Below are 27,826 nucleotides of genomic sequence, written 5' to 3'. Positions count from 1 at the left end.
AAAAAATTAAAATTATTAATATTATTAATTAAATTCTATTATAAAATTATTTATCTTTATATAAATAATATTCAAAGGCATCAACCATTCAAAAAAATAGTGATCTCAATTCACCAAATTTTTGAATGGCATTTTGCTATATTAAAAAAAGTATTTTATTTTTTTTGAAAATTTCCAGTTTGCTTCTGTATTGATTTGCAACTTCTGTATTTAAAAATTTGTAAATAAATATTATTAATAACAATAATATATTATTATTATTTATTTGCTTAAAAAAATACTGTTAAGAAAGTAAGGATGGATACTTCTCACCATATGAATTATATATTAGTCTAAGAAAAAGAACTCTTGGATAAATGTAATAATTGGTTTTAGGAATACAATGTAAGATATAAATATTCAGATTAATAAGTTAAATTTTCATCTTTGCTCTAACTCGAAATTTTTGTTCTATCAACAAAAAATAGCTTCAAATAATAAAAATTTTACTTAGCATAAAATGCATCAATTTTGGTAATTAATTTTAGGAGGCTTACTCTCTTACTTTTCTAATCAAACAAAATCTCCTAGAAAACGTGTTTATAAAATGATTAGTTATTCTTTATTTAGTTTATCTGTGTTTTCTGTAGTTTTATTCAGTTATTTATCATAAAAACCTCTTGCACTACTGAACTACAAAAATATTGATTAACCTAGATTCAGCTTATTTTTTGAATCTTGCTTTCAAAACTTTTACAATCTAAAAAAAGTATTGACTGAATGATTCAATTTTATTTACAAGCAATACTTTTGAATAATTAGCAGATCAATAAAGCCAATTCTATTAATTAAAAAATAAAATATTTAGTATTATTTACAATCTATATAAGATCTTTATTATTTATATAAATAAAATTAATTAAACTATTAATTCTTTATCAATAAAGAAATATTTATTTTTGTTAAATCAAGCAAAAATATTAAAATAGGTATAAAAATTATTATTTTAATTAATAATCAGTGCTTTTATCATAATCACAGACATCATTTTTGAAATAAACAAATAAATAAATAACAATTAAAAAACGATTAGTTAAAAATAAGGAAATGATCAAACTAAATCAAACAATATTTTAAAAATACTTCTTTACCTTATTTTTTTGAAACTAGTGTTTGTAATTTAAAGAGAAAATTAGAAAATAATAAAAATATTAATTAAATCTAAAAGAATTTATTTATTAAAAGAAAAAAAATCAAAATCATGAGTTAAGTGTAAGAAAAGATTCTTCCTATATTTTTAATCGTTTGCATAAAAGTATTTTAAAAGTTTAGAAAAATTTATAAAATTATATTTATTTATATAATAATCATACACATTTTATTTTACTGAAATAAATTATTACTATTTTTAATCAAATATTTTATTTTTTACATTTAAAAATAAAATTAATTAATACTAATCGACTTGTTTTTATTCATTGATCAATAAAGGTATTTTTAATTGCTTTGTGGAAATATTGTATCCAAAATAACTTATTATTTACCTTATATTCTAAAATATTAACACTCAATTTAATTTACACTCACTTTTTTAAAGTTGAAAATTTCCTAACAAATTTTGAGAAAATTTCTTTTTCAGTGAGTGTAAGTAAATATGTAAGACACTACTATGTAGTATTTAATTCTATGAATAATAACATTTATTCAAAAAATATATTTACTTTTAGCAATAATTAAAATATTTTGATTATGATAAAGAATATTTTATATAAAATGATTTTAATCATTATTTTTTTTAAATTCTTCTTACTTCATATAAATAAATTATAAAATTGCAGCTAAACAATCCTTTTTTGAGGTTATAATTAAATTTTAAATGCAATTCTTAGATTTGTAATATCTATGGCTATTTTTTTAAATTATAATTGGGTGCTTATAACAAAATAGCAACAAATCCAAATATAATTAAAAATAAATAATTATTTAATCGATTTACAATTTTTATTATGTTTTATTTTTTAAGAATAAAAGAATTAAAAAATATTATGCTTAATTGTCCTCTTTTTCTTTTGAATGATATAAAAAAATTAGCTTAATTTATACATGTTAATTCAATCAATATTTTAAATTAAAAATCTACTAAAAAATAATAATAAAAATATTTGTTTACTTTAACTAAAGTTGGGATTACTCTTTTGAGATAAAAAATAAGTATTTAAATGATATGTTTGAATCATAAAATTAATCTATCATTTTATCAATTAAGTAAATTATTAATAATTTTTATTTGAAATGAAAATGATTGAGTAGAACAATCTTTATTATTAACTAAAATAATCTTAGATGTTTAATTTAGTGATATTTTAATAAATTACTTTTAAAGAAAAAAAATATTATTAAAAAATTAAAATAGCATGATTCAAATTGCATAATTCCAAAATATACTTAATTTATTAATTAATTTACTTTTTATTACTTAATAACTTGTTAACTCAAACAACTTCTTTCTTTGGTTATACACATTCATAAATGTATTCCAAAATTTGATTGATTGAAATAATTCAAAAGATAATTGCATGGATAAGTTATTAATATTTCCTCTAATACATTCTTAATTTTTATACTTTTCTATTAAGAATTGTAAAAAGCTTCAAATGATATATGTATATTGAATTTTTGTAATAGAATAATTAAACCAATAATAATTATAAGCTTTTAAGAGCTGAATTACTTTTGAAAGAGAGAACATATTTATTATATTTATTGATTACAATTTTTTTATTAGAATAGAAAAATACACATTACATTACAATAAAATACACCCAATTACTTAATTTGATTATTAAGAATATTTGGCTTGAGTTTACTACGATTTTATATATTTAAACGTTAGAGATACTTTAAAATTATTCCGAAATATTCATTTCAGTAATATAAACTATTTTAATATTATTTTTTTTAAAATGTTAAGATATTCATTGTATTTTAGTGTTTTATATTATAATCTGCCTGTAGAATAACATCATTTGTTACTTTTTTGTTTTATCTTAGTCAATATAATTTAAATTTTACATATCAAACAGATAAATATTTCTTAAATAATTAACAAATAAATTGGTATTAAATACATTTCTAAAATTTAATTCTACTTAGTAAATAATTTAAAAATTAAGATCAAACAAATAAATAAAATATAAATGGAATTAAGTAAATAACTGAATAACCTCTCTTTGTAGAAATAATAATAATAAGATGAAGAATGCATCTACAATATTATTGTGAATGTTCATGTATTTCAGGCTTAGCAAATGCTAACAACTTAGTTAAAAATATCTATAAGTTTAAGTAAGATTATAGAAGTAGGAGCATTTATGGTGGTAGAATTTCCTAGAATAAAAATCTGTCTAACTTTGCTGTAGAGACTGGAGGAGAAGAAATTTACCTTAGGAAAATCGCTTACTTCTAGTTAGCAAAAGATATAGGAGCATATATCATATCTGAGATAAGTCACTATATTTATTTTGCAGAGCATCCTGAAATAAAAATTTATGCATTTTTGTATTTTAGTAAAGATTTAAAATATATATATATATTTATTAATATGTTTAATTGTATTTGGCTAGCTTATGTATTTATTAGTATATGGTAGGTTTTATTATTATATATTTATTTTTTTATTAAGTTTTGATTAATGATAACAAAGTAAATAAATAAATAATTGATTTAGTTATTAATATCAATACAAAGTATAAGAAAGTAGAAATTAATATTTAATCAAAAACGATTGAAGTAAATTCCCAGAGAAAGTTTTTTAATACCTTTAATTGCTTTGATACTATAAAGAACTCTATTATTAGATTTAGAGTATGAGTGATCATCTACATAAAGGTGCTCTTGAATAGATTGCATAAATATTTAGAAAATGATTTTCTTTAATATATTTACTTTTATAATTTCAATATCTAAATAATTATTCAAATCAACATTAAAGCAAAGTTTATGTAGAAATACATCTCTGGGGGATTTCCTTATTATCGAAATATTAGATTCATTGATTTTTAAAAATAGAACGTTGTAGTGTACATGGGAGAAGCTTTCTACAGTGTATGTCTCTGTTTAGGATGGATTTTCAGAACAAGGACGAATTTTACCTGAGAGTTTTAGACGTTTTAAAAATGATATTAGTTCTACTCTAAGATGTTGTGGGATATTGAAGTTTTCTAAGTTTTCATTTTGCAACATTGCCATAATATTATAGATAAATAACTTGTTCAGATTATGAAAGCGGGAATAAATAGTTTTTTTATTTTTATTCTTTTATGTTTAAGCTATATTGTTATTTAAATTAGCTTCATCTTGCTCAACATCCATTTTATTATATTGAAAAACATCAGATTAAATATGGGTGTCATTGATTAAGTTGTTTGGAGGATGAGAATGGATACTGGTTGAGGTATTTCTGCGCTCAGGAAAATCACGCATAATAGAAAAATTATAAAGATTAAGCATTTTGTGATCACTAGGATGAAAAATCATCTTTCTCTTAATGTTTTCTTAAAAATCTAGAAGCTTTGCAGTGCTATCATTTGATGGCTAATTTAAATGTGAGTTGACGTATAAATTTTAATTACTAGCTTTTTAAATAAAACTAGTTTTATTATTTAATTTAACTTGGCTATTAAAATCAAATTCACTTTTTGTTAATTAATTCTTTTTTAGGCTAGTCTAATGTTCATTTGAGGGTGATGTGATTTTTTGTTATTATTATTAATCGTTTTAAGCCTGAAAATTTTTTACACTTTAACTCTACAGTTAATTTAATTAGTTAGCTGATTAATTTTTTACACTGTTGCTGTTAGATTAGTTGGTTTCATTTTAATTTGAGCATTCAGATCCTAAAAAAAATGGTTATTTTAAGATTTATTAAAATACTTTGTGTGTTTCACTTTACTGAGTAACATAGATGCATTTACTCAAAATCTCTTTCTAAGAAAATTTTTTAGCGTTGAATTAAATATCATTTAAGACAGTTTCAATAGAATTTTGTTAACTTACAAAGCATTTTATTTAATCAACAACTTGGAGGAAATCGCTATTTGTACTATTTGCAGAATCAATAGATTGATTGTCAATAATTTCATTTGAAAAAGTTTCTTATTAAAAAGAATTATCACTATTTAAATTATTTTGAATTAATTAATCAATTGCAGCAATCCTATTGGTTTCTATCTTTAAAGATTACAATATATATTTTTTTAATTAATTTTCTTCTTATTTGGATGTAATAGATTTTTCCTTATTGTTGTTTTGAAATTGACTTTATTTTATTAATTATTTAGAAAGCTAAGGTTTTTAGTTATCTTCTAATTTAATCTTTTTGCTATTCTTTATTTTTTTAAATTAATTTGTGGCAATATTACTATTTTCAAAGCATTCTATTTTTATTGTATCGTTGCTATTCCTATGATGTTTTAAATGTTCAGAAATTTAGTTTTCTTAGCCTTTTTAAGTCTTTTAAGAAGATGTTGACTGCATTTCATTGAAATACGTTTTTATAGGTTCTGCAGAGTAAGATGGCTGCTTGGGAGGATCAGGATGTTAAAATTCAATTTATTAGTAGCTATTATTTTTTTCATCTCTTTTTGTTAGCAATTAATTATTGAATATTATTTCAACAGGTTGGTATTAACCTGATGATATGCTTCTCATACCTGCCATCCTGTAATCCTCCGAAAACACACTCCCATCGCTAGAGTTACTTTGATTGGTATGAATAGTTTAGCCATTATTTGCTTTTACTTATGATAAAAGTGCATTAGACTCATTACCTATATCTTATGAAGCAATCTTTTTTTAACCTTTATTAACAATACTACTTATTTAATATTATTCAAAATGCTCTTCTTTAATTTTATTTTTTTTTTAGGAGATTGAAGGTAAAAAATTGTCTTTATCTACGGTAGTCTCATATTATTGGAGAGGGCTGAAATCCATTTGGGTTCTATTTTAAGGAACTCCTTATGATTCAGCACTTTACTCTTTAGAATTGTACATATATTGTTAGTCTATTTATTAATGAACCAAAGGATAATTATTCACTGGAATGCTTTAATTTTCAATGAAGTATAATCCTTAAACCGGATTATCATATCTATAGTAACAGATAGGTAAAATACAAGGGGAATAAGGATATTAGAATGTATTATTGAACATGAGACTAAGAATTAAAGTGTTATTATTCTTAAAAAGCTGAATTCGATATTCTTTACTTACTAAATTAACTAATGTATTGCAAGTAAACAAGCTCTTGGTATCTTAAATAATAAATTGCTTTCAAGCTAACGAATTAATATTTAATTAATAACTTCAAGTGTTTTTGCAATTTTTTTTTTATTTTTGTAAAGCTTTTTTATGATAATTTTTTATATTTTTGTTTTTTCTGATATCAATTAAATATAAAGCTTTGAACATTATTCAAACGAAATAACATTTATTAAATTTGATTACACTATTAAAAATTTAATATTTAGTAATTGATTGCGCCTATCAAAATAAACAAAAGTGGTAACAAATATGGTAATTTATATGAATTTACAGATATTTTAATTTATAAGTAACATTCTATCAAAATTCAATAAATTCAATATTTTAAGGCATTTAAATTGAGATAAATCTATTAAAATATTTTTGAATTGCTCATAATTAAAAAGAAATATAAAATAATTTAATAAATTATTTCTAACTAATATAGAGAAAATTTAATTGTTTAACACAATAATTTGCACAAAATATTTGAATTCACTTCTTTTTATCACAAAAATAAATTGTTTTTTACTAAAATTCAAAAAAAAACCTTATATTTTCATACATAAAAAAAATAGAATAACAGTAATAAAAAATTATTTATTTAATTATATATTCATTTCAGGATTATTAATAATTATGCTAATTTGTAATTAAGAATAATGATATAAATGCAATAATTAAGTGAAGTTAAAGACCTATCTTGAATTTAAACATGAATAATGTATATTAAATTAAATTCAATACATTTGGTAAAAAATATTTTTAGGTATTTTGATTCAAATAAAATAATTATTGCAATTTTATAATATTGTTTTTAAATATTGCTTTCATCATGTACCAGTTTTATCAGCCTGTGAATGTAAACTGTTTTGAATAGATAGGCAGCGTAATAATTTACATTTTCATTTATTTAAAAATTTTAATATTTTACTGAGATAAAAGTAATAACGAGATGGGTTTTTTTTATCAAGTTTTATAAAATAGTTATGAAACAAAAATTATAGTAAAAAAATGTTTAAACGTATGTTTCCTTGAAAATAGCAGAAGCTTTTTAACAAATAGAAATATCAAATGAGTATTTTTATTACTTTTTTATTGGCTACTTCATTAGTTTACTATTCTTTGATAATTAATATGCAGCCCTTTAAATTATGAACCGATTTTTAAAATTTTAATCGAGTAAGTTTTCTACAAAGAAAAAAGGTTAGCTTTATAGATTTTTTAAGAGTAATTTAGACCTAATTTTATCTCTTATTTTTCCTTCAATTCTTAATTTGTGCTACTCTTCTACTTTTATGAGTTTATTTGCATTTTACTCTTTGTTTGTTTTATTGAGCTTGCTTTATTTTTATTGAATGATTAAATATATCTTGATTTTATATTCTTACTAAAATACTAAAAATACACTTTTAAATATTTTTTTAAATAATTTAAAATATTAAGAATTATAGATATTAAAAATAATATATTTTTTTTGTAATATCTTTTAAAATTATTAATTATAGCTCCTCAATAGCGAAATAAAAAATGTATTAATAAATATTAAATATTAAAGCTTCTCTTCTATAGATAAACAAATATAAAGAGCATATTTCAAAAAAGCTATTTTTAATTAAATAAAAAAGGAAAACAGAAGTTTATTAAAACAATTTTGCTAAAGGAATTACTAAAGTAGAAAATAATTTATATATTATTTAGGATAAATCCATTTTATTGGAGTAGAATGGTCTTCAATTTTTGTTCTAGAAATCATAATTTTATACTTTGAATGTTAAAATTTTACATTACCATTGATATTTAAGCCTATATATAATGGTTTATTTTATTAAATAAAATTATTATGTTCAAAAAGGCATAAAAAATTATGCTGAAAAATATAAATATTTAGGTAGTAATATCTATTTTATTAGGAAATAAAATAACAGTAACTATTTAAAGCTTTTTCCTAGTGATATTTTTATTTATTTCATATAATTTTAGTAGTTTTGAACAAAAAATAAAAAATTTGATACCTTTTATATAAAGGAATTTCGTTAGCACTAAAAAAAGGGAACTAGATGAGTGAGATTCAAAATAAATTTACTTCTATATTAATTTTTGTTTTTTTATCTTAAAAAACTGACATCTTCAGAGTTATAAGTTTACCCTTGAGGTAAATTACATAAATTTCAGTATAATGTTACGGGTAGATGACTAATTATTAGAAATTTAAAATTTAATATTACAGATGCTAACATTAAAAGAAAAACAGTTTACACATACCCAAAAAAAAGACTTTCTATTAGATCAATTTGATTAAAATTTGAAAAATTCAAATAGTAAAATCAATATTTTATCTTAAAATTTATAAAAATACATATCATTTATGGAGTTGCGTATCTCATTTAACATAAAATAATTTTAAAAGTTTTGGCACTAACACTTATTAGCGTTAAATCAATTAACTAGTTTGACCATTTTACTTTTAAAAAAATCTGATTCTGAAAAAAAAGATTACAAAATAAAAAATATCAATTTTTTTGCTTTATTTTAAATTGATTGGATAGTTTTCAAAAAATGCAAAAAAATTGTTTATTTTTAAATGTTTAATAATATTTTATTTCTGTAAAAAGCTATTTATTTATTTAGTTTTTTTAAATAAATATTGCTCACTTAAAATTAATATTTTTAACATTAATTTTTTAAATTTTGTAAAATAGATATTAATTATCAATAAATAAAATTTATTAATAATCTTAGATAAAAAAACTTAATTTTTAAAAAGAATCTATCTACCTTTATTTTCTATCTCTTATTTGGTTAATAAATGTTATAAGAAAGCAAAGAGCTTATTTATTTAATTAATAATATTTTTATTTTCTTTTTGAGCAAGCTGTATTTTAGTTTTTAGATCTTATAATTCACTGAAATTACATTTTTTTTTATAAAAGATGATTTTTTATAACTATTTTTTGATGTTAATTTTTATCATTAAACCATAAGTATAAAATATATGAAATTCAAATAATTATTCTATAACTTAAATAAATAAACATAGTATTAATTTTATATTGTTTATTTTACAGTTTAAAATAATCAGTTCATCATCTTTTAATTATTAGGAATAATAAATATGTTATTAATTTACTAAAATATAGCCAAATTAAGGGTCTAAAATATACAGAAGTATTCAAATTAATTTAAAAATTTTAATCATAATTTTGAATTATTATCAATATTTAATTTTTTGATAAAAATTATGATAGATAACTCTTGCAAAATAATTTTGATAAGAAATTAATTACTAAAATCTAAACTAATTAAGTATTAGATTATTTTAATCAAAAACAAAATTTCTAACAAATTTTTCATTTAAAATAGCTTTTTTATATATAATAACAAGGTTTCATTTCTTTTTTATTTTAACAATAATTATTTTAATTTAGAGACAAAAGTATTTATAATGCTCCATTTTAGTAAATTATTATTAATGGTTTTTATAAATGAATTTAATAATTAAAAGAATAATGAAACCAATTAATTATTAATTAATTAGGATTAATTAAATTCTTTATATAATTATTCATTTAATTGAATTATCAAAACATTATTTGATCGCACTTGAATTCTCGTAAAAATAATAATAATAATAAATTTTTATGTTTAGTAAAAACAAATAAATTATTTAAAAAGAATAAAGCAAATTAAATAATAAAGATATAAAGATAATTATAAAAACCAATAATTATAAAATAATTTTCGATAAATTAAATTCTGCAAAAAATAAATAAGTGTTTGAATAGAAAAATTATAAAAAACAAAATATTTCTTCTTATTAATCATAAATTAAAAATAATTACAAAAAAAAATAGGAATCATAAAAATTCTTTTTTCAAATAAATAAATATTTTATTTTATACTGCTAATTTATACAAAAAATAAAAATCATTATAGTTTTGAATGTATTTCAATTTGCTGAATTCAAAGAACTGCATCATTTTTTGTCTTTAAAAATAGAAATAAAATAATTTATTCAATATAGACAATATTTCATAGATAAGGAACCTTTTACATTTTCTATTAAGTAAAGGTGTATCTTGAAATATTGATTGATACTCTAAAATCATATAATTTTGATTATTAGAGAAGTAATTTAGCTATGAGTATTTACATTTCTTTATTGAGTGTAATCAAGAAAGAAGAAAGTTGATTTAATAATTAATTATTTATGTGGTTACTAAATAACAGATAAAAAAGAAGATATTTAAATTTAAGGAAAACAATAGACTATATAATATCACCATATATTTAATTTATATAAATTACAATACTCTTTAATCTTATAGTAAAAGAATAACTAATAAGAAATTGAATGATTACAAATATTTATTATTTTATAAATATAATTAAAATATCAATTACAAAAATTAAAAGTATAGATAGATAGATAGATTGATCTACAAAATTAAATATTTTGCTGAAACTTGATAAATAAACTATAAAAGTTGGCATTTATATATAATAGATACATACAATTAATTAATAGATAAATTATAGCATAATTCAGTCTAAATTTTAGGATCGCCCAACAATTGAACATGTAAGAAGACTTGTTTGATAAAAAAGACTTTAAAAAGTTCCAAAATAGATTCTCTGTGCTTCCAATTAATACAAAACCTTAGTCATTTATAGATGTGGTCAATTAAGCTGTCCCATTTTATAAGTAAATTGATGAGTTATTAAAAAGAGATGTCGACTTTTCGAATAAAAAAGATGTCGAAGTAAAATTATTTTTTTTGAGACAACTATGCATAAATTTGATTTTTTAAAAAATATATTTTATAATACCAATTTTATCATCAAACTAGATTATTACACGCCTTCTAACTTCTTCAGAGCATTCTAAGAAAGATTTGCAAGTTTTAAAGAAAGCTTTTGGTGAACTAAAATTCTTCAAGGAAACATAACAGAATCTTCCAGCAAACGACTATACTGCTTTGATTAATGAATTAAAATGCGAAAAATTTGATTAATTTGAGACAGTTTTTAGCTATGGTACAAATAAAATTAACATACATTTTCAATACTTCATTTTAATCCAAAATATTTCTTAATTATGTTTATATTATTCTAAGGCAAAAAAATTTATTCCTTCAAGCAATTTTAATGAATTTTTTGCTAATAATAGATGACTTTGGTTACAAGTACTATATCATACTTAAAGGTTCAGTATATGTTTTAATACCGAATCCAGAAATGCTTAAAAATTAAAAGCAATAGCAAAACCAAGCAGATAAAAAACAACAGTAAATAAACGATAGCACTTAGCAGATACCTATAAAAAACGGTGAAAAGCAACAAAGCAGCAGAAAGGCATCAATAGCTACAAGAAAACCTTCTTTAAATTTGACAGTGTAAATTGAGTCTAGTGAACCCTCTACACCTAGTCCTATAAAAAAACAATCATTTGATAGAAGAAAATCTATTATGAAATAATAAACATCGCAATTTTAGTAAATTGCTTAATAGTAATAGCAATAGCAACTATAAATAGAAGAAGATATAAAAATAAAAAAAAAAAACTCAATACAAGTTATTTAAGATTTTTTTGATATAGATGAAGAAAATTAAAATTAAAATGAGGAAAACGGATTAACAATTTAGCAACTTGGTGCTCTTTCTTTATTGAAATCTAAATCGCTCTCTCCTGTCAAATTAAACAGAAGAACTACTTTAGGTTAACCCAGTAAAATTATTTTTTTTATATTTAAATCTGCTAATTTATGAAATTGTAATTTTATTTTGCTAAAATCTAATGTACATATAAAAACTAGATTTAGTTTCTGGCATCAAGAAACTGTAAATGCTTTTGAAAAAAGGAAGTGCTATTGAAGAAGAAGAAACCGAACCTATATAAGATCCTCAATTAACTGAATAATAAATATAAAATACAGTGCTGCAGTAAAATTTTGGGTTTGACATTATTAAGACCCTTAAAGTAGGTGATGCATTTGGTGAAATTGCATTAATGAACAACGCTAGAAGAACAGCAAGTATTATTTGTAAGGAGGAGACGATCATGGTTACTCTAAGTAAATAATCATATGATAAAATTTTATCAAACTATCACCAAAAAAAATTTATGGAAAGCGTAAATTTTTTGAAAGAATTTTCATTTTTTGCTAATTGGCAGAATAGTAAAATCAATGGTCTATATCAAAACATGGAAAAGCGAGCAGCGTAATATAAAGAAATAATTTATAAAGGTAAATACTTAAGTAAAAAACTATTACTAAATTAATTTATTTTAATTTATTAAAAAACAGAGGGTGACAATGCAGATTTTGTTTATTTCATCAAAGAAGGAGAATTTGAGGTACTTAGCTTACATTAAAAATTAAAATTTATTTCTATGAAATGTTTCTAATCATTTAATTCTAATAATGAATTAATTAATTAATTAATTAATTAATTAATAATAGGTTACAAAAACATTAAAAATTGAGTAGTCTGACTCATCTGCTCATGACCAATTCAACTCTTTACTGAAATAAGGTAAAAATGCAGAAAATAGAAAGGCTAAGATTTCTGTGCTTGGAATCGGCTCTTCTTTTGGTGAAGAGGAAATTGTGATGGGAACAAAGAGAGCTTGCAGTGTTTAATGTATATCGTCCACAGCAGAATTATACATACTTCATAAATCAGTAAATTTATTTCATGTTTTCATATTTAATTCTTTTTTGAAATAAAATAAGAAATTCATCCAGCACATCAAATATGACAAACAAAACATGTAATTTTTTTTTATTACTTTTCAGTATTTTTAATTATTAATTAAGATAATTTAAATTATTGATGAACTTAACTTAATATTTGTCAAGTAATTATGATATTTATTTATGAAATATAGATAAAAATTGAAGATTGATATACAGAATAGAGTATAATGGAGAGAAAATTTATAAGACAAATTGATAGAAACAGATAAAATATTTAAAGAAAATAAGTAGCAAATTTATCCAGAACCTATAAATATCAAGGATTTCAAATTAAGATAATCTGAACAGGTGCTTGATGAGGATGAATCAGAAGAAGAAGTTAATATTACAGCAACCAGTCCCCTTCATAAAAAAAGATAATTCTTGATACCTAACTAGCAAACAAATGGAGGTTTATCTCCTATTAGTCCTAATGAAAACAAAAAGTTAAGCATTTTTATGAAAGGTAATCCCTAAATATTTCATTAGCATCCAATAGAAAAAATAATAACACTTAAAGAGGAAAATGCTCGAACCTTAAGGAACACACTTAAATCTTTTTCAAATTTAAATAGTCCTATAAAAACTAGTTCAAATGAACTAGATGCTAAAAAGTGTAATAGTCATGTACCCTTAATTAAATTCAAAAGCACAATATAAAATATAAAGTAAGCTTCTTCCTAAACTGCAGATAACTCACCTTAGATAGGAAATTCTTGCCAATCACAATAATTGCTTAATTCACACGGCTAAAGAGTTTCACAAAATGGTCATTTTATTTCATCCTTAACAGATGTTGAGCTTGATTTTACGAAATTAACGATGAATTAAACAAGAAGTCCACACATAAAGAACTTGATCGATCCTTTTTATGAGCCTTAGAGTAAATAATCAAATAGAAATCTAAAATAAGATATCACTTTAGATAAATTCTCTCCTAAGAAAGGATATACAAACACAAAATTTATTAATAGTAGCAGCTTACAGATCCCCTTTTTTAATGAAAAAATAACATAATCAATCCTAGAAACAGAATAAGAAGAAGAGTAAAATCAAACGAATGCTAAATAAAATGAGAGATTAATAAAACTGCCAAAGGATTTTTAAAATCTTTTAAAATATACAACATAGATGTCTAACGTGAAAGATAAGTAATCTTTGTACAATATAAATAATTTTTAATTTGCTAAATCTCAGAGATAAAGTGAGTTGGATAGCAATTCTTAAAATATGATTAGAGTTAATTCTCTCTAATACTCAGGTACTTTATCAAGTGCTACAACTCAAGATCCTTAAATTAGTACATATTAATCTCCTCGAAATTCTGAAAACTACAGTCTTCAGCCTCCTGTTTCAGGAAATAGAGGCAGCTTTAATCATAATTCCTTTTTGTATAACAGTAGCAACAATTTTAATAATTATCCAACAATCACAGCAATCAGTTTTACAAATTTAAACTAAGCTACATAACATAATTAAAAGCTTTAGTAAAGCATAATTGAACCAAATAAGTCTTTTTATAAAGATTAGTAAGAACTAAGTCCAAGTATATCTCCAAAAAATAATAAAAGATTTAGATCTCTTTAACCTCTCAATTTTACAAAATAGCTAACCCTTAACAAGCATCTTAAATAGATTGATTAAGTGCCATAGTAATCTATAAATAATAACAATACATCATGTTTATCAATAGAAAAAACCATTAATTATTCATTTAATACTATAACTATATCCCCTTAATCAAATAAAATAAGGAAAAATTTAAGTTAAATAGTCCTACAAACACCTACAAATAATTCACAGACCTCTACTTTTTCATCTTACATTTCTAAAGAAAACAAAACAAAACTTATTGCATAAAAATCACAATTCAATTAAATTTAAGGAAGTCTATTTAAAAACTTCTAAATAAAGAATAATGATAAGTCATTTAGATAAAATATCGAAACTATGACTCCTATTATATTAAGTTCATAGGAAAGTATAAGGTAAAAGTCATAAAAATAAAAATAAAACTAAGAACTTTAAAAAATATCTCTAACCTAATCGTTAAGAGTAAGTATTGCTCCATAAAATTGAAATACAATTTACAAATATCTATGAAAAATAATTTTATTTTTCAATCTCAAAATTAAATGAGTAAACAATAATTAAAAAATTAAATAATTATAAATGTAAATATATAACTTTTCTCTTTGTTTGTAAAAATTTTAATTTAAATTTAATAAAATAAAAGATTTTAAATTTTACAATTCTTATAATGTATTCAGATGTTTTAGTATTATAGTCTTTACATACTACCAATACTTAAAATGAAAATACGAAAAAAATATCAATGTAATTCAAAAAATGTTAATAAATAAGCAATATTCATTAAATTTTATTTATAGTTTTATTTATTTAATGTTTTCTTATGTTTTTCCTAAGAGGTTGATAAAATTTAATTAAATCATTTTTATAACTTAAATAATTTATTTAATTTTGATTGGAAAAGGTCTTTCAAATGTTTATAAAAATTTAAAAATATTTGTTGAAATTACTTTAAATTTTAAATTAATAAAAATCTCAGATTAGATTAAATTAGATATTGCTTGAGCTAAAAAATTATTTAAGCTCAATTATTATTCAATAATATCACATGATCATTTATTTATAATTTATTTTTTTAGAAAATACTTAATTAATTTATTTTAGAATTGTATTTTTTGTTTTCATTTTAGAATTAATTTCTTTTATAGGATTTTTTTTGTGGTAATGTTGAAAAACTTTATTCTTATTTTTTAAATTTTTCTTTATTTGAGACTATTAGGATGATTGAGTTAATGCTTAACCTCTAAAGAAATCAAAGATACTTTCGAATTATCTATAATAGCTATACTTTAAAATAAACTAATAAATAGTAAAAATTAATAATTTAGAAAGGAAAATGAAATAATTTTTAATTCTCACTTTCATTTTATTGTAGATAGCATCATCTATTGGGTTTGGTATTTAATAACCTATTTTGCCTGATAGTTCACTCTTTGTTAAATCTAAATCAAAATAAGGATATTATAATTTAAGAAAAAACCAATAGCTAAGTTTAGATTTGCCATTTTTGGTTTCGTCTTATAAGCAAAACAACTATTTCTATGTTGTTGAGAAAGTTTTACAAAATAAATAAAATTATGTGGAGATGATAATCAAGTTAAATAAACAGATTGACATAGTTTATACTGAAAATAAAATTTACTAATAGTTAAAAGTAGTTGTTGACTGTAATAGTTGGGATGAGCTATCTTTTCGCATAACTGATATTGATGAGAAGAGGTTTGAATTACCTCACAGAGAACCTTTTCCTTATACAAAGAATAAAAGTTGGAGCTTGAAAAAATAAAGATATGAATTTTAATTACCTTCGGTTGGAGAAAAATTCTATTTCCGCTTAGTTCGCAAAGTAACAAAAGAAATCATATTTGATACATCTGATTTTGATTTAGTTTTTACAGATAAGTATTTAGAAATTTCAACCGCTCTTAATCAAGAAAAAATATATGGATTAGGCGACAGACGCTATATTTCCTATGAATTAGGAACTGGTAAATTCTCTTTTTGGGCAGCTGATGCTACTAGAATAGATACTGGATAATTGAACCAGCAATTATATGGTCACCACCCTATGTACTTGCATAGAGAATCTAAGAGCGCTAATTTCAATGTAATATTCTTGAGGAATTCTTATGGAATGGAGGTAGATTATAATAAGAACAAAAAATTAACTTATAAAGTGATTGGAGGAATCTTTGATTTTAGATTTTTCATTGGAGACAAATACCCTGAAACTTCAATAAAGCTTTATCATGATTACGTTAATGGATACATATTACATCCATTTTGGGTTTAAGGTAATTTCTATTAATTAAAAAAATCAACAAATAAATACGTTTTTAAAAAAATCAAAATTTAGAAAATCATCACAAATTTTTTTTGTTTAAGCAGAAAATAAATAAATAAATATCATTCATTCGTTTTTTATTGATTACATTATTTTAATTTCAATTTCAAATTAAACTTTTTTTTAAAGGTTATCATCAATCAAGATGGGGATATAACACTACTGATAAGCTACTAAATGTTTGGAGAACTTTTAATAATCTTAACATTCCTGTTGATTCTATTTGGAGTGATATTGATTATATGAACAACTACGAAGACTTCACATTTAACACAGAAAAATTTAACCTCGAAAGTTTAAAGAAGATATTTGATTTGTAATATTTATTCTTTAAATTCAATTATTTTTAATAGAGTTAATTATTCTATTCATTTCAAAAAAGGTCTAAACCAGAAGGAGTGCATTGGTCCAGTATTATTGATGTTGGAATAGCCTAAAATTCTGAATATGGAAAAAATGGAATTCAAAAAAATGTTTACATAAAAAGTAATATCACTGGGGAGCCATTAGTTGGATGGGTGTGGCCAGGAGCAACATATTTCCCAGACTTTAACAATCCAAATGCTACTTAGTTCTGGTATGATGGATTTGTTAAGCTATAATAATACGGAATTGCTTAGGATGGTATTTGGATAGATATGAATGAGTTTTCTAATTTTGTTAATGGAGAAATAAATTAAAGTGGTTCTCAAACTCCTGATAAGCCTGTATCATATCCCTTTGATCCCCTTGGTATTTTTATTTATTTATCTATCTATTTATTTTTCTTAAATTTAATTTTGTCTTTTTTATATACTTAAAAAGGTGAGGAAACTCCTTTATAAACAAATACACTCAGCTTAAATGCTACCCATTATAATGGTTAAGATGCTGCTCTCTTCCACATTGCTAACTATACCTTGACTGAATATGACATGCACAATATTAATGGATTTTCTGAAGGTTATACCACATATTAAGTTGCCAAGAAGATGGGCAAAAAACTTACTTTCATTCTTTCTCGCTCTACCTTGTTTGGAAGTGGAAGGTATTAATAAATTCTTTTAAAATATTTTCTCTACAATCATTAATTTTTTTTTTTCAGATATGTTTAACATTGGACGGGAGATAATATGTCAACATGGGAATATATGAAGTTATCTATTGCTCATATTTTCACATTCTAAATGTTTAGCATTCCTTTAGTTGGTGATGATATTTGTGGTTTCAATGGTGATACTAACCCTGAATTGTGTGCCAGATGGTTCTAATTAGGTAGTTTGTATCCCTTTGCTCGTAATCATAACAGTATCAATAATATTGACTAAGAACCTTATGCTTTTCCCAAATACCACTTCGTACTTAGCTCAGCTAAGAAAATGATAGGCGTTAGGTAATTCTTAAAATTATTCTTATGTAAAGACTATATTTTAATTAAAAAATAATTTAAATTTAGATACCAGTTGTTGAAGTTTTACTATCATCTTTTTGTCAGAGGTTAAGGAAAAGGAACAGTTTTCAGACCTCTATTTTTCGAATTTCCAGAAGACTAAAATGCCTACAGTATAGAAGGTTAATTCATGCTTGGTGAGTATTTAATGGCTGCACCTGTTTTAAAATAAGGTAATAACCAAACTAACATGACATAACACTAAATATACTTCCCTCAGAATACTGTATTCTACAATTTTTATAACTATAAAAATTAAACTCCTGGAAATTAAGTTTTCAATATTCCATATGATGATTATACACCACTTTTTATCAAGGCAGGAAAAATAGTTCACCTTTAAGATTTTAAACAAATTACACGTAGCAACTAACTTAAATCAGAGTTTACTTTAATGATTGCTTTTGATGATAAACTTGAATCTTCTGGTTAAATGTTATCAATTGATGATTATAATAATGACGATAATATAATTGAAAATTGTTAAAACAAGTCTTGTTTAGTGAACATTTCTGCAAAGGCAACAACTAAAAAGACAAATTTAGAAACCTAATACAATATTTCAGTAAAATTCGAAGGGGAATAAAACATTTAGAATATATCTGTTAGAAAAGTAATTATGATGGGCCTTTAAAGATAAGATGGCACTTAGGTTTCTAAATCTATAGAACTGAATAAAGTATTCCCTATTGTTAATGGATCAACATTACAACTTACTTTTACAGAAAGTGAAAGACTCATATACAAATGAATTAAATTATAAAAAAATTATTTATTATAAAGTTATTATTTTATTGCATTTAAGTAAATTAACTATCAATAATAAAACTTTAAATAATTTTGAAAATCTAAATAGAAAGAAATTCTCTAAAAAATTTATGATTATGATATCTTTTATGAAAAAAATATTTACTTGAAGAACTATTAACTAACTATCTTAATATTTGTGAGTCTCAATTTCTCTTTAAAAATCTCTTTAAATGAAAATTAAAATATTTATTAGTGCATAAAATTTTTATCTACTTATTTTTTACTTATCGAAAATGCCAATTTAATTAGATTTTAAAAAATCAAATTTTCTTATTATTTTTAGAAAAATGTTTTTATTAATTTTAGAAAGAAAATATTGTTTTATAATTTTGTAATTCGCGAAACTTTATTATCAATTTACTTGTATTGATTTAATTGTTTGTTTGTTTGCTTGATAGTTAATCAAACAGATTGATTGTATTTTAAAAAATACTATTAAGAAAATTTTCTATTTGATCAATTTTTCTGATAATAATTAACAAATAATAAAGTAAGTAGGAATATCTCATATAGGGTTAGTAATATATTTATTTGAACTATTAAATAGAAAGAGAAGATAGATAATAAGATGAAAAAGTCACTGATACCACAATATATTTAATTCGTTCGAAATACATTTGAAGACATGAGCATTGGCAATATTCCATATAAGATTTTAGATTTAATAGATGTAAATGAGCCAGATTGCACTGTTATTAAATTTCTGATCTCACCATCCAAAGGAAGAAGGGATAATTAATTATATTTAATTGTATACTCCTTCCTTTAGTTTAAAATTTAAATGTTGCATTACTTTACAGGATATATTTAGTTAATGAATTAATATCCTTACTTCGTTCATCATAAAGGGATAGGAGTCGTAAATGAAATGATTAATATTGCAATAGACACCGAAGAAAGTAAATGATTTAAAGATAAATTTTGATTGAAATTTTTTATAAAAAAAGGTTATACCTTAAAAAGTTGTATAGATATGTAAATAATAAAGGAAAACGATCTATCGAAGATCATTTTGGATTGGTTAAAAGGGTGGAGGATTATTTAAACTAATAAAATAGTTTATCCAGGTCCTTATGATACAGCATTTATGGTTAATGTGGATACTTTACAAGGAAAAATCGGTATATTTTTATAATCTATTTTATTCTTTGAATATGAAGAAGTTTTATAATTTACTAAAGTTTAAAAATAAAAATAGGCCATCTTAATCCCAGGAACTTTTCTCCTAGTAATAAGTCAAAGAATTAATCAAAAAATTTTTTGAAATTTCTTTACGAGACTTTGCTTGGCCAAGAAATAAGAACAGAATATGCAGATGAAAAAATAGGGAATAATATGCCTATTTAATTTCTTTTTTTATTTTATATGGTTTAAGAGCAATCTATGCCAGATTTTGTTGCTTACTATGAAAAAGAAAGTAAATTTTAAAAAACTAAATTGATAGTTTAAGTAAAAAATATTTTATTTACTTAAAAAAAGTGTTGAACAACTAAAAAATCTTAGAATTCTATTAAAACTGTTTAAATAGAGATATTCCTCAAAATAAATATTTGTTCAATAATTCGGATTTCATATCTTAGTATTATGATTAAATAATATTCTAATCACCTTAACTAAGTCCTAAAGAACGAACACCATAAGAAACCAAAATAATTCTTGAAAATAGTTCTTCACTTGATAAAACATAAAATGTGCCATTTTAAATATAGTCCATATTTATTAATAGCAGATTCACAAATTAGGAGATATTTATTCAGTATTATAGATATTTGAATGAAGGAGAATTGTTGAAAGCATATCATTTGATAAAATAATATGAAGAGTCGAATGAAGTGGATTCTATCACTTATTTAGCTCTTTCAAATACACTTTGTAAAATTGTAGAAAACAAGACTTTGAATGATTACATTTAAAGTTTAAATGAAGAAGATTTATTATAATAGATAGAGCTTGAGAAAAATTAAAAAGACTAATATCCTAGTGATGAATCTAGTTAGTAAAATCGTTTCTGGAAATATTAATCAAAATAAACTTAATAATAAAGTAAAGTACAGGAATTAAACTTTTGGAGCTCAGGGGAAGGAGAAGAAAGTAATACAAGTGTACAATCAGTTGAAGTTTGTTCCTAAGATTTATTGTCTTAAATTAAAAACCTAGAATCAGCAAAGAAGCTTACTTTAAAGTAATACACTCAAAAAATAAAATAGACATACTAATAATCAATAAACAAGAATCCTTATTCTGTTATATCCTACTTTAACCTTAGCTTAGAGTATTACTAAGCAAAATAAACTGATATAATAATAGACTTACTTAAAAAATGTTTAGTCATTTAAAATTAAGATTATGAGGTTCTTTATCAACTGAGTATACTTTATTGGAATCAGTAAAACTATAAATTAGCTCTCAAATACTTTAAAAAATAGCTACTTATAAAAAACTTTGATTTGCATGTTTGTTTAAACATATACAAGAGCTATTAGCGCTTAAATAAAGTTTGCAATGCTATATACTACTTCAAAAAGTTAGAGTTAAATTATCCCTAATTTTAAAAGAGTTCTCAAAAATTATGGATGCAAATTGAGGCTGATATGATATTATCTGATATTAATACAACTTTGGCTCTCACATGACTTAAATTTACAATACACATACATACATACAAGTAAATAAACACATATATAACTTAATCTACTTCCTATTAATAAACTAACTACTTTATATAATTCCTTTTGTATCTAATTGTTATTAATTTATGTTTAGTAAAAAATTTGCAAATTAATTTTGATATTTGATAATTATTACAAAGAAAAAAAGCAAATATCTCTTTAAAAGTATTACTTTTATTTTAAATTATTCTTAATTAGATCAAAAGCTTAAAATTATTAGAATCTAAAAAGCGCTCGATGTAGGGATCGAACCTACGACCTTGCGGTTAACAGCCGCATGCTCTAACCAGCTGAGCTAATCGAGCTACCAATATTTGAAACAAATTTTTAGAAGAAATTTAATGAAATCTATTTTTAGTTCTTTATATAAATTTTCTGCTTACTGGAAAGAATTTATTTTAAAAATTAAAGATTTTTACAAACTCTAAATTTGATTTGAGAAATCGCAAATTTTGGAAAGTCTCCAAATATATTGATGGTTTTTATTTGTAGTACTGTTTGAAAATACACTATTATCATCTTTATTTAAATTATTAAATTTTTGACGTATTAATTTAAAAACGTAAATCAAATTATCAAAATTTTAAGGAAAAAGTCTTCTTTTTTTTAAGAATGTGGACAAAATTGAAAAGGATGATTAATGATCATACTATTCATTTAAATATTAAAATTATGATGGAATAATTTTAAAAAAAGTAAAGCATTGCTTTCTAATATTTATAAAGCTTAAAATAGTAAATTTATGTGGTTGTAGAACTGTTAATATGTCGCTAAAGGGAGAGAAAAATAGCACAATATAAATATTATAAAATGAGAATTACGCAAATATTTAGTAATTAAATTAAATATTTTTAATATTATTAAAATGGTTATCAGCTTTTTATTGTTAAGTATATAATTTAAATGAGGTTTTGTATAGTTTATAAATTTAGTAGCTTCCTTTAAATATAATTTCAGTACATTATGTCCTATCTGCATGTTGGGCATTTTAAACTCTTGCTTGTTTTTAACCACTCTTGCATACAATCTAAATGAAAATAGTGATTGCATTTAAAACCTACAATTTTTTGTTATTTAATTTTTAACTCCTATTTTTCATTTGAAATTTACTCATAATTTACTATTGGAGCCATTTATTAATGCTAAAATGTAGATTGCTAAATTGGTCTTTTAATTTATTATTCAATGGGTTATCTGCTTTCGATATCTAACTATTACGGTGTTTCATTTTGCTGAACATTACTAGTATTTTCTTAATTTGTTTCATCTTTAGATGGTTATTAATTATTAGTTGATTGATTTTGGTTCTCTTCTAAATTCTTCTCCTAAATCTAATTTTTCTAGTATTTCTCTTTTTATTTTAATATGTCTGGTTTATAATTGGATGATTGGCTTTCTGTTTAATTTGATGATTATTCCTCTAATGTATCTTGTCTGTATAAGGATTCCCAGCGAGTTGATTTTTCACAATCTAATTATTGATATTTCTCAGAATATTTTTTTGTTTTAATAGAAAGCATTTTTTAGAGATTTGATTCCATGTTAGATAAACTATTGCATGATTAAAAGTTCTTTTAAACACAATCAAAGTAGTTAATATTATTATTTGTTTGCAAGGATTTGTTAACTCCATTTAAATCTTCTTTGAAATTACTTATTTGCTTTTGAAGAACTTCTATGTTTAATGAAGGAATTTTTGAAACTTCTTCATTATTTTGCGCATCCATTTCAAACTATGAAAATTATGTGGTCCCTTTATTATTTTCAGCTTCATTTATTTTATTTGAACTGCTTCCTATTTTTATAACTATTGGGTTTTAATTCTAATTATCTTGCTATCCTTTTTTATCTTCTTCTTTATCTTCCTATTCCTAAGGAGAGCAAACAGTAGGGGCAAATCTCAAATTCGATACTTTAAATGCACAGCATTCTGTATTTTGGTTCTATGGATAATTTGTTAGTAAGACATCCTAGTTTTAAGCTTGATTATAATTTTACTAATTATATTCCTATTATTTTTGTTCAGAACATTTCATTTCTTCTAAGCAAATTAAACACTCATTTCTATCATCAGGAATCTTGCTTAAATCACTAATTACCATCTTTCTTACTATCGCATCTGGCTGTAAAAATGCCAATTAGAATGATTTTCTGAAGAAGAACATATAGATGATAATACTTTAGATAGAGATACACAGAAGTTGGGCTAAAATTGAAATAACTATTTTTTAATCTATAAACAAATCTATCAAGCTTTCAAAATAAGCATTATCTTGGTTTGCAGAATCCAAAAGGGAAAAAACTATGGTAAAAATGATATTAAACAAGATAAATGCTGATAGAATATAGATAAATACGTGTGAAACCTTCCACAACACGAATTCCCCTTAACTTCTAATTACGCTATGAGTTTTGCAATACTCATTTCTTAAAATATTAGCATATAGTACAAACAAGAAGAATGCTTAAAGGGCTAGGACTCCAAAAACTATAAGCTTAAACACGAAGCAAATCACACTTCCAGCAAAACATGCCTGCATAAGGAAATAAGTGAATTTCATCTAAGTCATAAAAATCTCCTCTGGAGTATAAACAGTAACACTATTTGAGTACATTTTACCTTTTGTTAAATGGGTTTCAATGATTGCTTTGTTAATTGAATTTCTTATTTCTACTTCTATTTGTTTTTTTTTTTTTTTGAATTTTAATTCATTCTTAAATAAAATAAAAGCTCCTCCAGTCCATAAAATGCACAGATTATTACCTAAATTTAGAAACTGCAAAACTCCTCATTGTAATTAAAAATTTAAAAAGCGATTTCTAACTTTTATAAATGCTTCATTAACTTTGCATAATTTTCCACCAAAATTAAATTAAAAAAAATTGTACACATTTCTCATTTATTCTCTTTGTTGCAAAATTAAGTACAAAATAAATCGTAAATAATATGATAAGAAAATTATTAGGAATTTGAGCTGTTTAATTTATCCTGCTATCCAAATAATCACAAAAAAACGCAAGCACTTGAGTTCTTATTGTAGAATAATAAAAAAATATCTTTAAAAACAAATGTTAAAATAATTTGAACATTTTTAGTCAAAAATTTAAAATTAGAAAATCATTTTTACACATATATTTTTTCATTTCTTTCACTTGAGTTTTGCTTTTTATTAATGCTATTTTTTTTGAAAGTTAATTTTATATAAATTTAATCTAATTAGTTTTTTTATTATAAAAAAAAAAAATTATTAATCGTTTATTCATTTTTCCAATTAAAAAACTTATTTATTTATATAAAAGCTTTTATCTTAAATATAGTTTGTTATTTGATATATTCTAATTTAGACTGAATTGTTTTAGAATATATGCTTGTAAATAAGTTAAGTAAATACAAAAATTTAATATCAAGATACTAGTCTATTTTCATTTCCTTTTCAAATCATTCCTATAATTTGATTTTTTTTAAGCCAAGTCTTATCAGGAAATTGAAAAAATTTTGGATAGGTTTATCAAATAGAAATTTTCGCAATATCAAAAAATTTACTTAAATAGTATTGTTTGTGAATTTTTTTAGTAATGGATGAAGTAAAAGATCCAGATTAGTGGATTTAAATTGACGAGAGCAACTTTTCAGACATAGATTTAAGCTAAGAGTCTGATAGTTAAGAAAATTAATAAGCAAATGTAGATTCATAGAATATCAATTATAATGAACAAAATTTGAATGAAGATAAATATATAGATTTAGGTTATTAGTTAAATAATCGTGATGAAAATAACAAAGTGGGAGAGGCACACGAATAATATATACAAGGAAGCTTTGGCTACTAAGAAAATAATTATAATAATTAAAATTTTAATCCATTTTTATCGCCGTCTTATGTGGAAGATGAAAATGTTTAAATAAAAAATTATTAGCCTCAAAGCTCGAGGATAAATCAGAATTTAGAGCATTCTGTTTTTGAATAAACAAGTTATAACCAACTGGAGTAATCTTAGCTTCAATCGTCTTTTCTAAATACATCGATTTTGTAACTTTAATAAAAGTAAGTCAATTATCTTGATAGCTCTTTGTTACCTGATTTCATGTCAAAGAGTCATATAGATAAATTGAATCGAGGAAATTTCATAATTAGTATTTAAAAAAAGAAAACAGTTTATTAAATTAATATATCCTCTTTTTAAAAAATACAAAATCAATATACGTCGTATGTAGTTTACATCATTAATTCAAGCTGGAGTGATAGTAGCTAAGAAATTAAGCACACTGTAAAGAGAAGGTTTAACGAGTTTAAAAATCTTAATTAATATGTTTCTAAAAAATTTATGGGTAATGTTCAACCCTCTTTTCCTCTCCCTACAATTTAAGAAACCATCTTGCCAGTTATTAAATTAATCAAAGATGAGCAAAACTATTTAGAAGATCGCCAAAAAGTAAAAAAAATTAAACAAAACAAAGCAAATTAATAAATATAAAATTTAAATACTTAAAATATAATTAATTATTTTAGCTAGATTAATTTATATTTTTATATAAAAGAAATTGGAAACTTATCTTAAAAAGCTTGCATAATGTGATTTTATTTTAGATAATGAAGTTTTTGAAAAGTTCTTGAGCAGTCAAGATGAGTTTAACGAAATATATGATGAAAAAAAGGAATAACCTACACTAACTTAATAATATCTAACTACATTTTAAGAAATGTATCGTAATATTAAAAGCTTAATATACTAATAAGAGATTCCTTATTTATCTATTGAAGATTAAGTAAACCTTCTTTTAAAATTAGAAAAGATTTTTTAAAAATATTTAAAATAAAGGATTAACAAGATTAATTGAGAAATCAAATAAAATAAATTTAAGAAACAAAAAATATATTGATTGTATTAATAAATGAGATATAAAAAACTCCTTATGAAGTAAATAAAACATTTAATTATTTTTTGTAATCAAAATTATCAAATATTTTTAAAAGGAACTTGAATAGTATTTAAAAAATGGAGAAAATGCTGCAGAAATTGAAATTACACAATTAGACTAACAAAATATGAATTTTTAGTAAAATTTCTTATCTGAATTTTACAAAAAGTATTCAATATAAAGTGTAATTTTTATCATATTTTTGAAAATATTTATTTATTTATTATTTATATAATTAGGAAAAAAGAATTACTAATTAGTTATCATAGTTTTTAGAAGAAATAATTGATTAATTTAATGATGCAGAGAAGTCGTATGAAAATTTTATGACAGAAAGAAACAATTTGATTCAATAATTGTCAAAAGAAAAAGAGTATTTTTTTATAAAAATTAATTCAAATTATTTTTATTTTATAAATAAATAAATGTTAATTAGAAAAGAAAAAGTAAATGTATAAAATGATGAAAACACCTAACCAAATTAATAAGATGCTTAAATTAACGAAATTAAATACTTAATGGAGAACACTCATATAAAAGTGATTAAGGCTCATGATAATAACGAAGTTTAATAAGATAACTCTGATAACGATAATGAGTAAATGTAATAAGGAAATCAAATTCTAACTACAAAATGTAATCTTTAAAGTGCTGGGAAGAATCTAATTTAAGAATTTTCTATACTTTTAACAATAAAATACCCATCTAAATTTTCTCAATTTAATGATAAAGTGAGATTTTGCTATCTAAATCATTATAAATAAGTAAAATTATTTTCCTTTAATTCAAATTATCTTCCATACTTTATTTAAAAAATATTAAAACAAATTTAATTTATTAATAGGAAATATAATTGTATGAAGAAGTGCTGAACCCTCTACTCTTTTGAAAATATTTAATACTATGTAAAGAAATTTTTACTACTAAAATATATAAAAGAAAAAAAATATTTAAATTATAAAATAATTAATAAAATTTTAATAATTAATTAATTAAAATAAACTTGTTTATATTTATTGCATGATTATATTAAAAATTGTG

At 22.2% G+C, this 27,826-nt stretch overlaps 6 protein-coding genes across 6 annotated transcripts; 5 read left to right on the top strand and 1 right to left on the bottom strand. All coding sequences in view use genetic code 6, as the record gives it.

Moving 5' to 3' along the window:
* Window positions 1-3,753: 3,753 nt before the first annotated feature.
* On the bottom strand, window positions 3,754-6,192 carry TTHERM_00457130 (hypothetical protein; the record flags this gene model as incomplete). The annotated part of the gene is made up of 1 exon (XM_001024219.2): window positions 3,754-6,192. One exon carries the CDS (start codon window positions 6,190-6,192, stop codon window positions 3,754-3,756), a length of 2,439 nt encoding a protein of 812 aa, XP_001024219.2.
* A 4,670-nt stretch (window positions 6,193-10,862) lies between these two features.
* On the top strand, window positions 10,863-15,101 carry TTHERM_00457110 (glycosyl hydrolase family 31 protein; the record flags this gene model as incomplete). The annotated part of the gene is made up of 8 exons (XM_001024217.2): window positions 10,863-11,045; window positions 11,133-11,319; window positions 11,453-12,010; window positions 12,099-12,530; window positions 12,591-12,640; window positions 12,747-12,968; window positions 13,020-13,057; window positions 13,175-15,101. The coding sequence occupies 8 exons, from the start codon at window positions 10,863-10,865 to the stop codon at window positions 15,099-15,101; spliced, it is 3,597 nt and encodes a 1,198-aa protein (XP_001024217.2).
* An 802-nt stretch (window positions 15,102-15,903) lies between these two features.
* On the top strand, window positions 15,904-19,452 carry TTHERM_000457109 (family 31 glycoside hydrolase). The gene is made up of 6 exons (XM_012800033.1): window positions 15,904-16,906; window positions 17,086-17,272; window positions 17,339-17,688; window positions 17,761-17,983; window positions 18,041-18,328; window positions 18,392-19,452. Exons 1-6 carry the CDS (start codon window positions 15,949-15,951, stop codon window positions 19,134-19,136), a joined length of 2,751 nt encoding a protein of 916 aa, XP_012655487.1. The 5' UTR covers window positions 15,904-15,948; the 3' UTR covers window positions 19,137-19,452.
* A 311-nt stretch (window positions 19,453-19,763) lies between these two features.
* TTHERM_00457100 (hypothetical protein) lies at window positions 19,764-21,828 on the top strand (the record flags this gene model as incomplete). Its single annotated transcript, XM_001024216.2, has 4 exons — window positions 19,764-20,094; window positions 20,143-20,316; window positions 20,394-20,612; window positions 20,675-21,828. The coding sequence occupies 4 exons, from the start codon at window positions 19,764-19,766 to the stop codon at window positions 21,826-21,828; spliced, it is 1,878 nt and encodes a 625-aa protein (XP_001024216.2).
* Window positions 21,829-22,840: 1,012 nt separating this feature from the next.
* TTHERM_000457099 (transmembrane protein, putative) lies at window positions 22,841-23,512 on the top strand (the record flags this gene model as incomplete). The annotated part of the gene is made up of 1 exon (XM_012800032.1): window positions 22,841-23,512. One exon carries the CDS (start codon window positions 22,841-22,843, stop codon window positions 23,510-23,512), a length of 672 nt encoding a protein of 223 aa, XP_012655486.1.
* Window positions 23,513-25,440: 1,928 nt separating this feature from the next.
* Window positions 25,441-27,674, top strand: TTHERM_00457060 (PX-SNX-like domain protein; the record flags this gene model as incomplete). The annotated part of the gene is made up of 7 exons (XM_001024213.3): window positions 25,441-26,298; window positions 26,405-26,632; window positions 26,686-26,784; window positions 26,841-26,969; window positions 27,025-27,158; window positions 27,222-27,549; window positions 27,630-27,674. The coding sequence occupies 7 exons, from the start codon at window positions 25,441-25,443 to the stop codon at window positions 27,672-27,674; spliced, it is 1,821 nt and encodes a 606-aa protein (XP_001024213.2).
* Window positions 27,675-27,826: the final 152 nt, after the last annotated feature.

The sequence above is a fragment of the Tetrahymena thermophila genome (assembly GCF_000189635.1).
Source record: "Tetrahymena thermophila SB210 genomic scaffold scf_8254395, whole genome shotgun sequence".
Classification (NCBI taxonomy): domain Eukaryota; phylum Ciliophora; class Oligohymenophorea; order Hymenostomatida; family Tetrahymenidae; genus Tetrahymena; species Tetrahymena thermophila.
The sequence above is the reverse complement of the archived record's forward strand: the minus strand, read 5'-3'. Positions and strand labels throughout refer to the sequence as shown.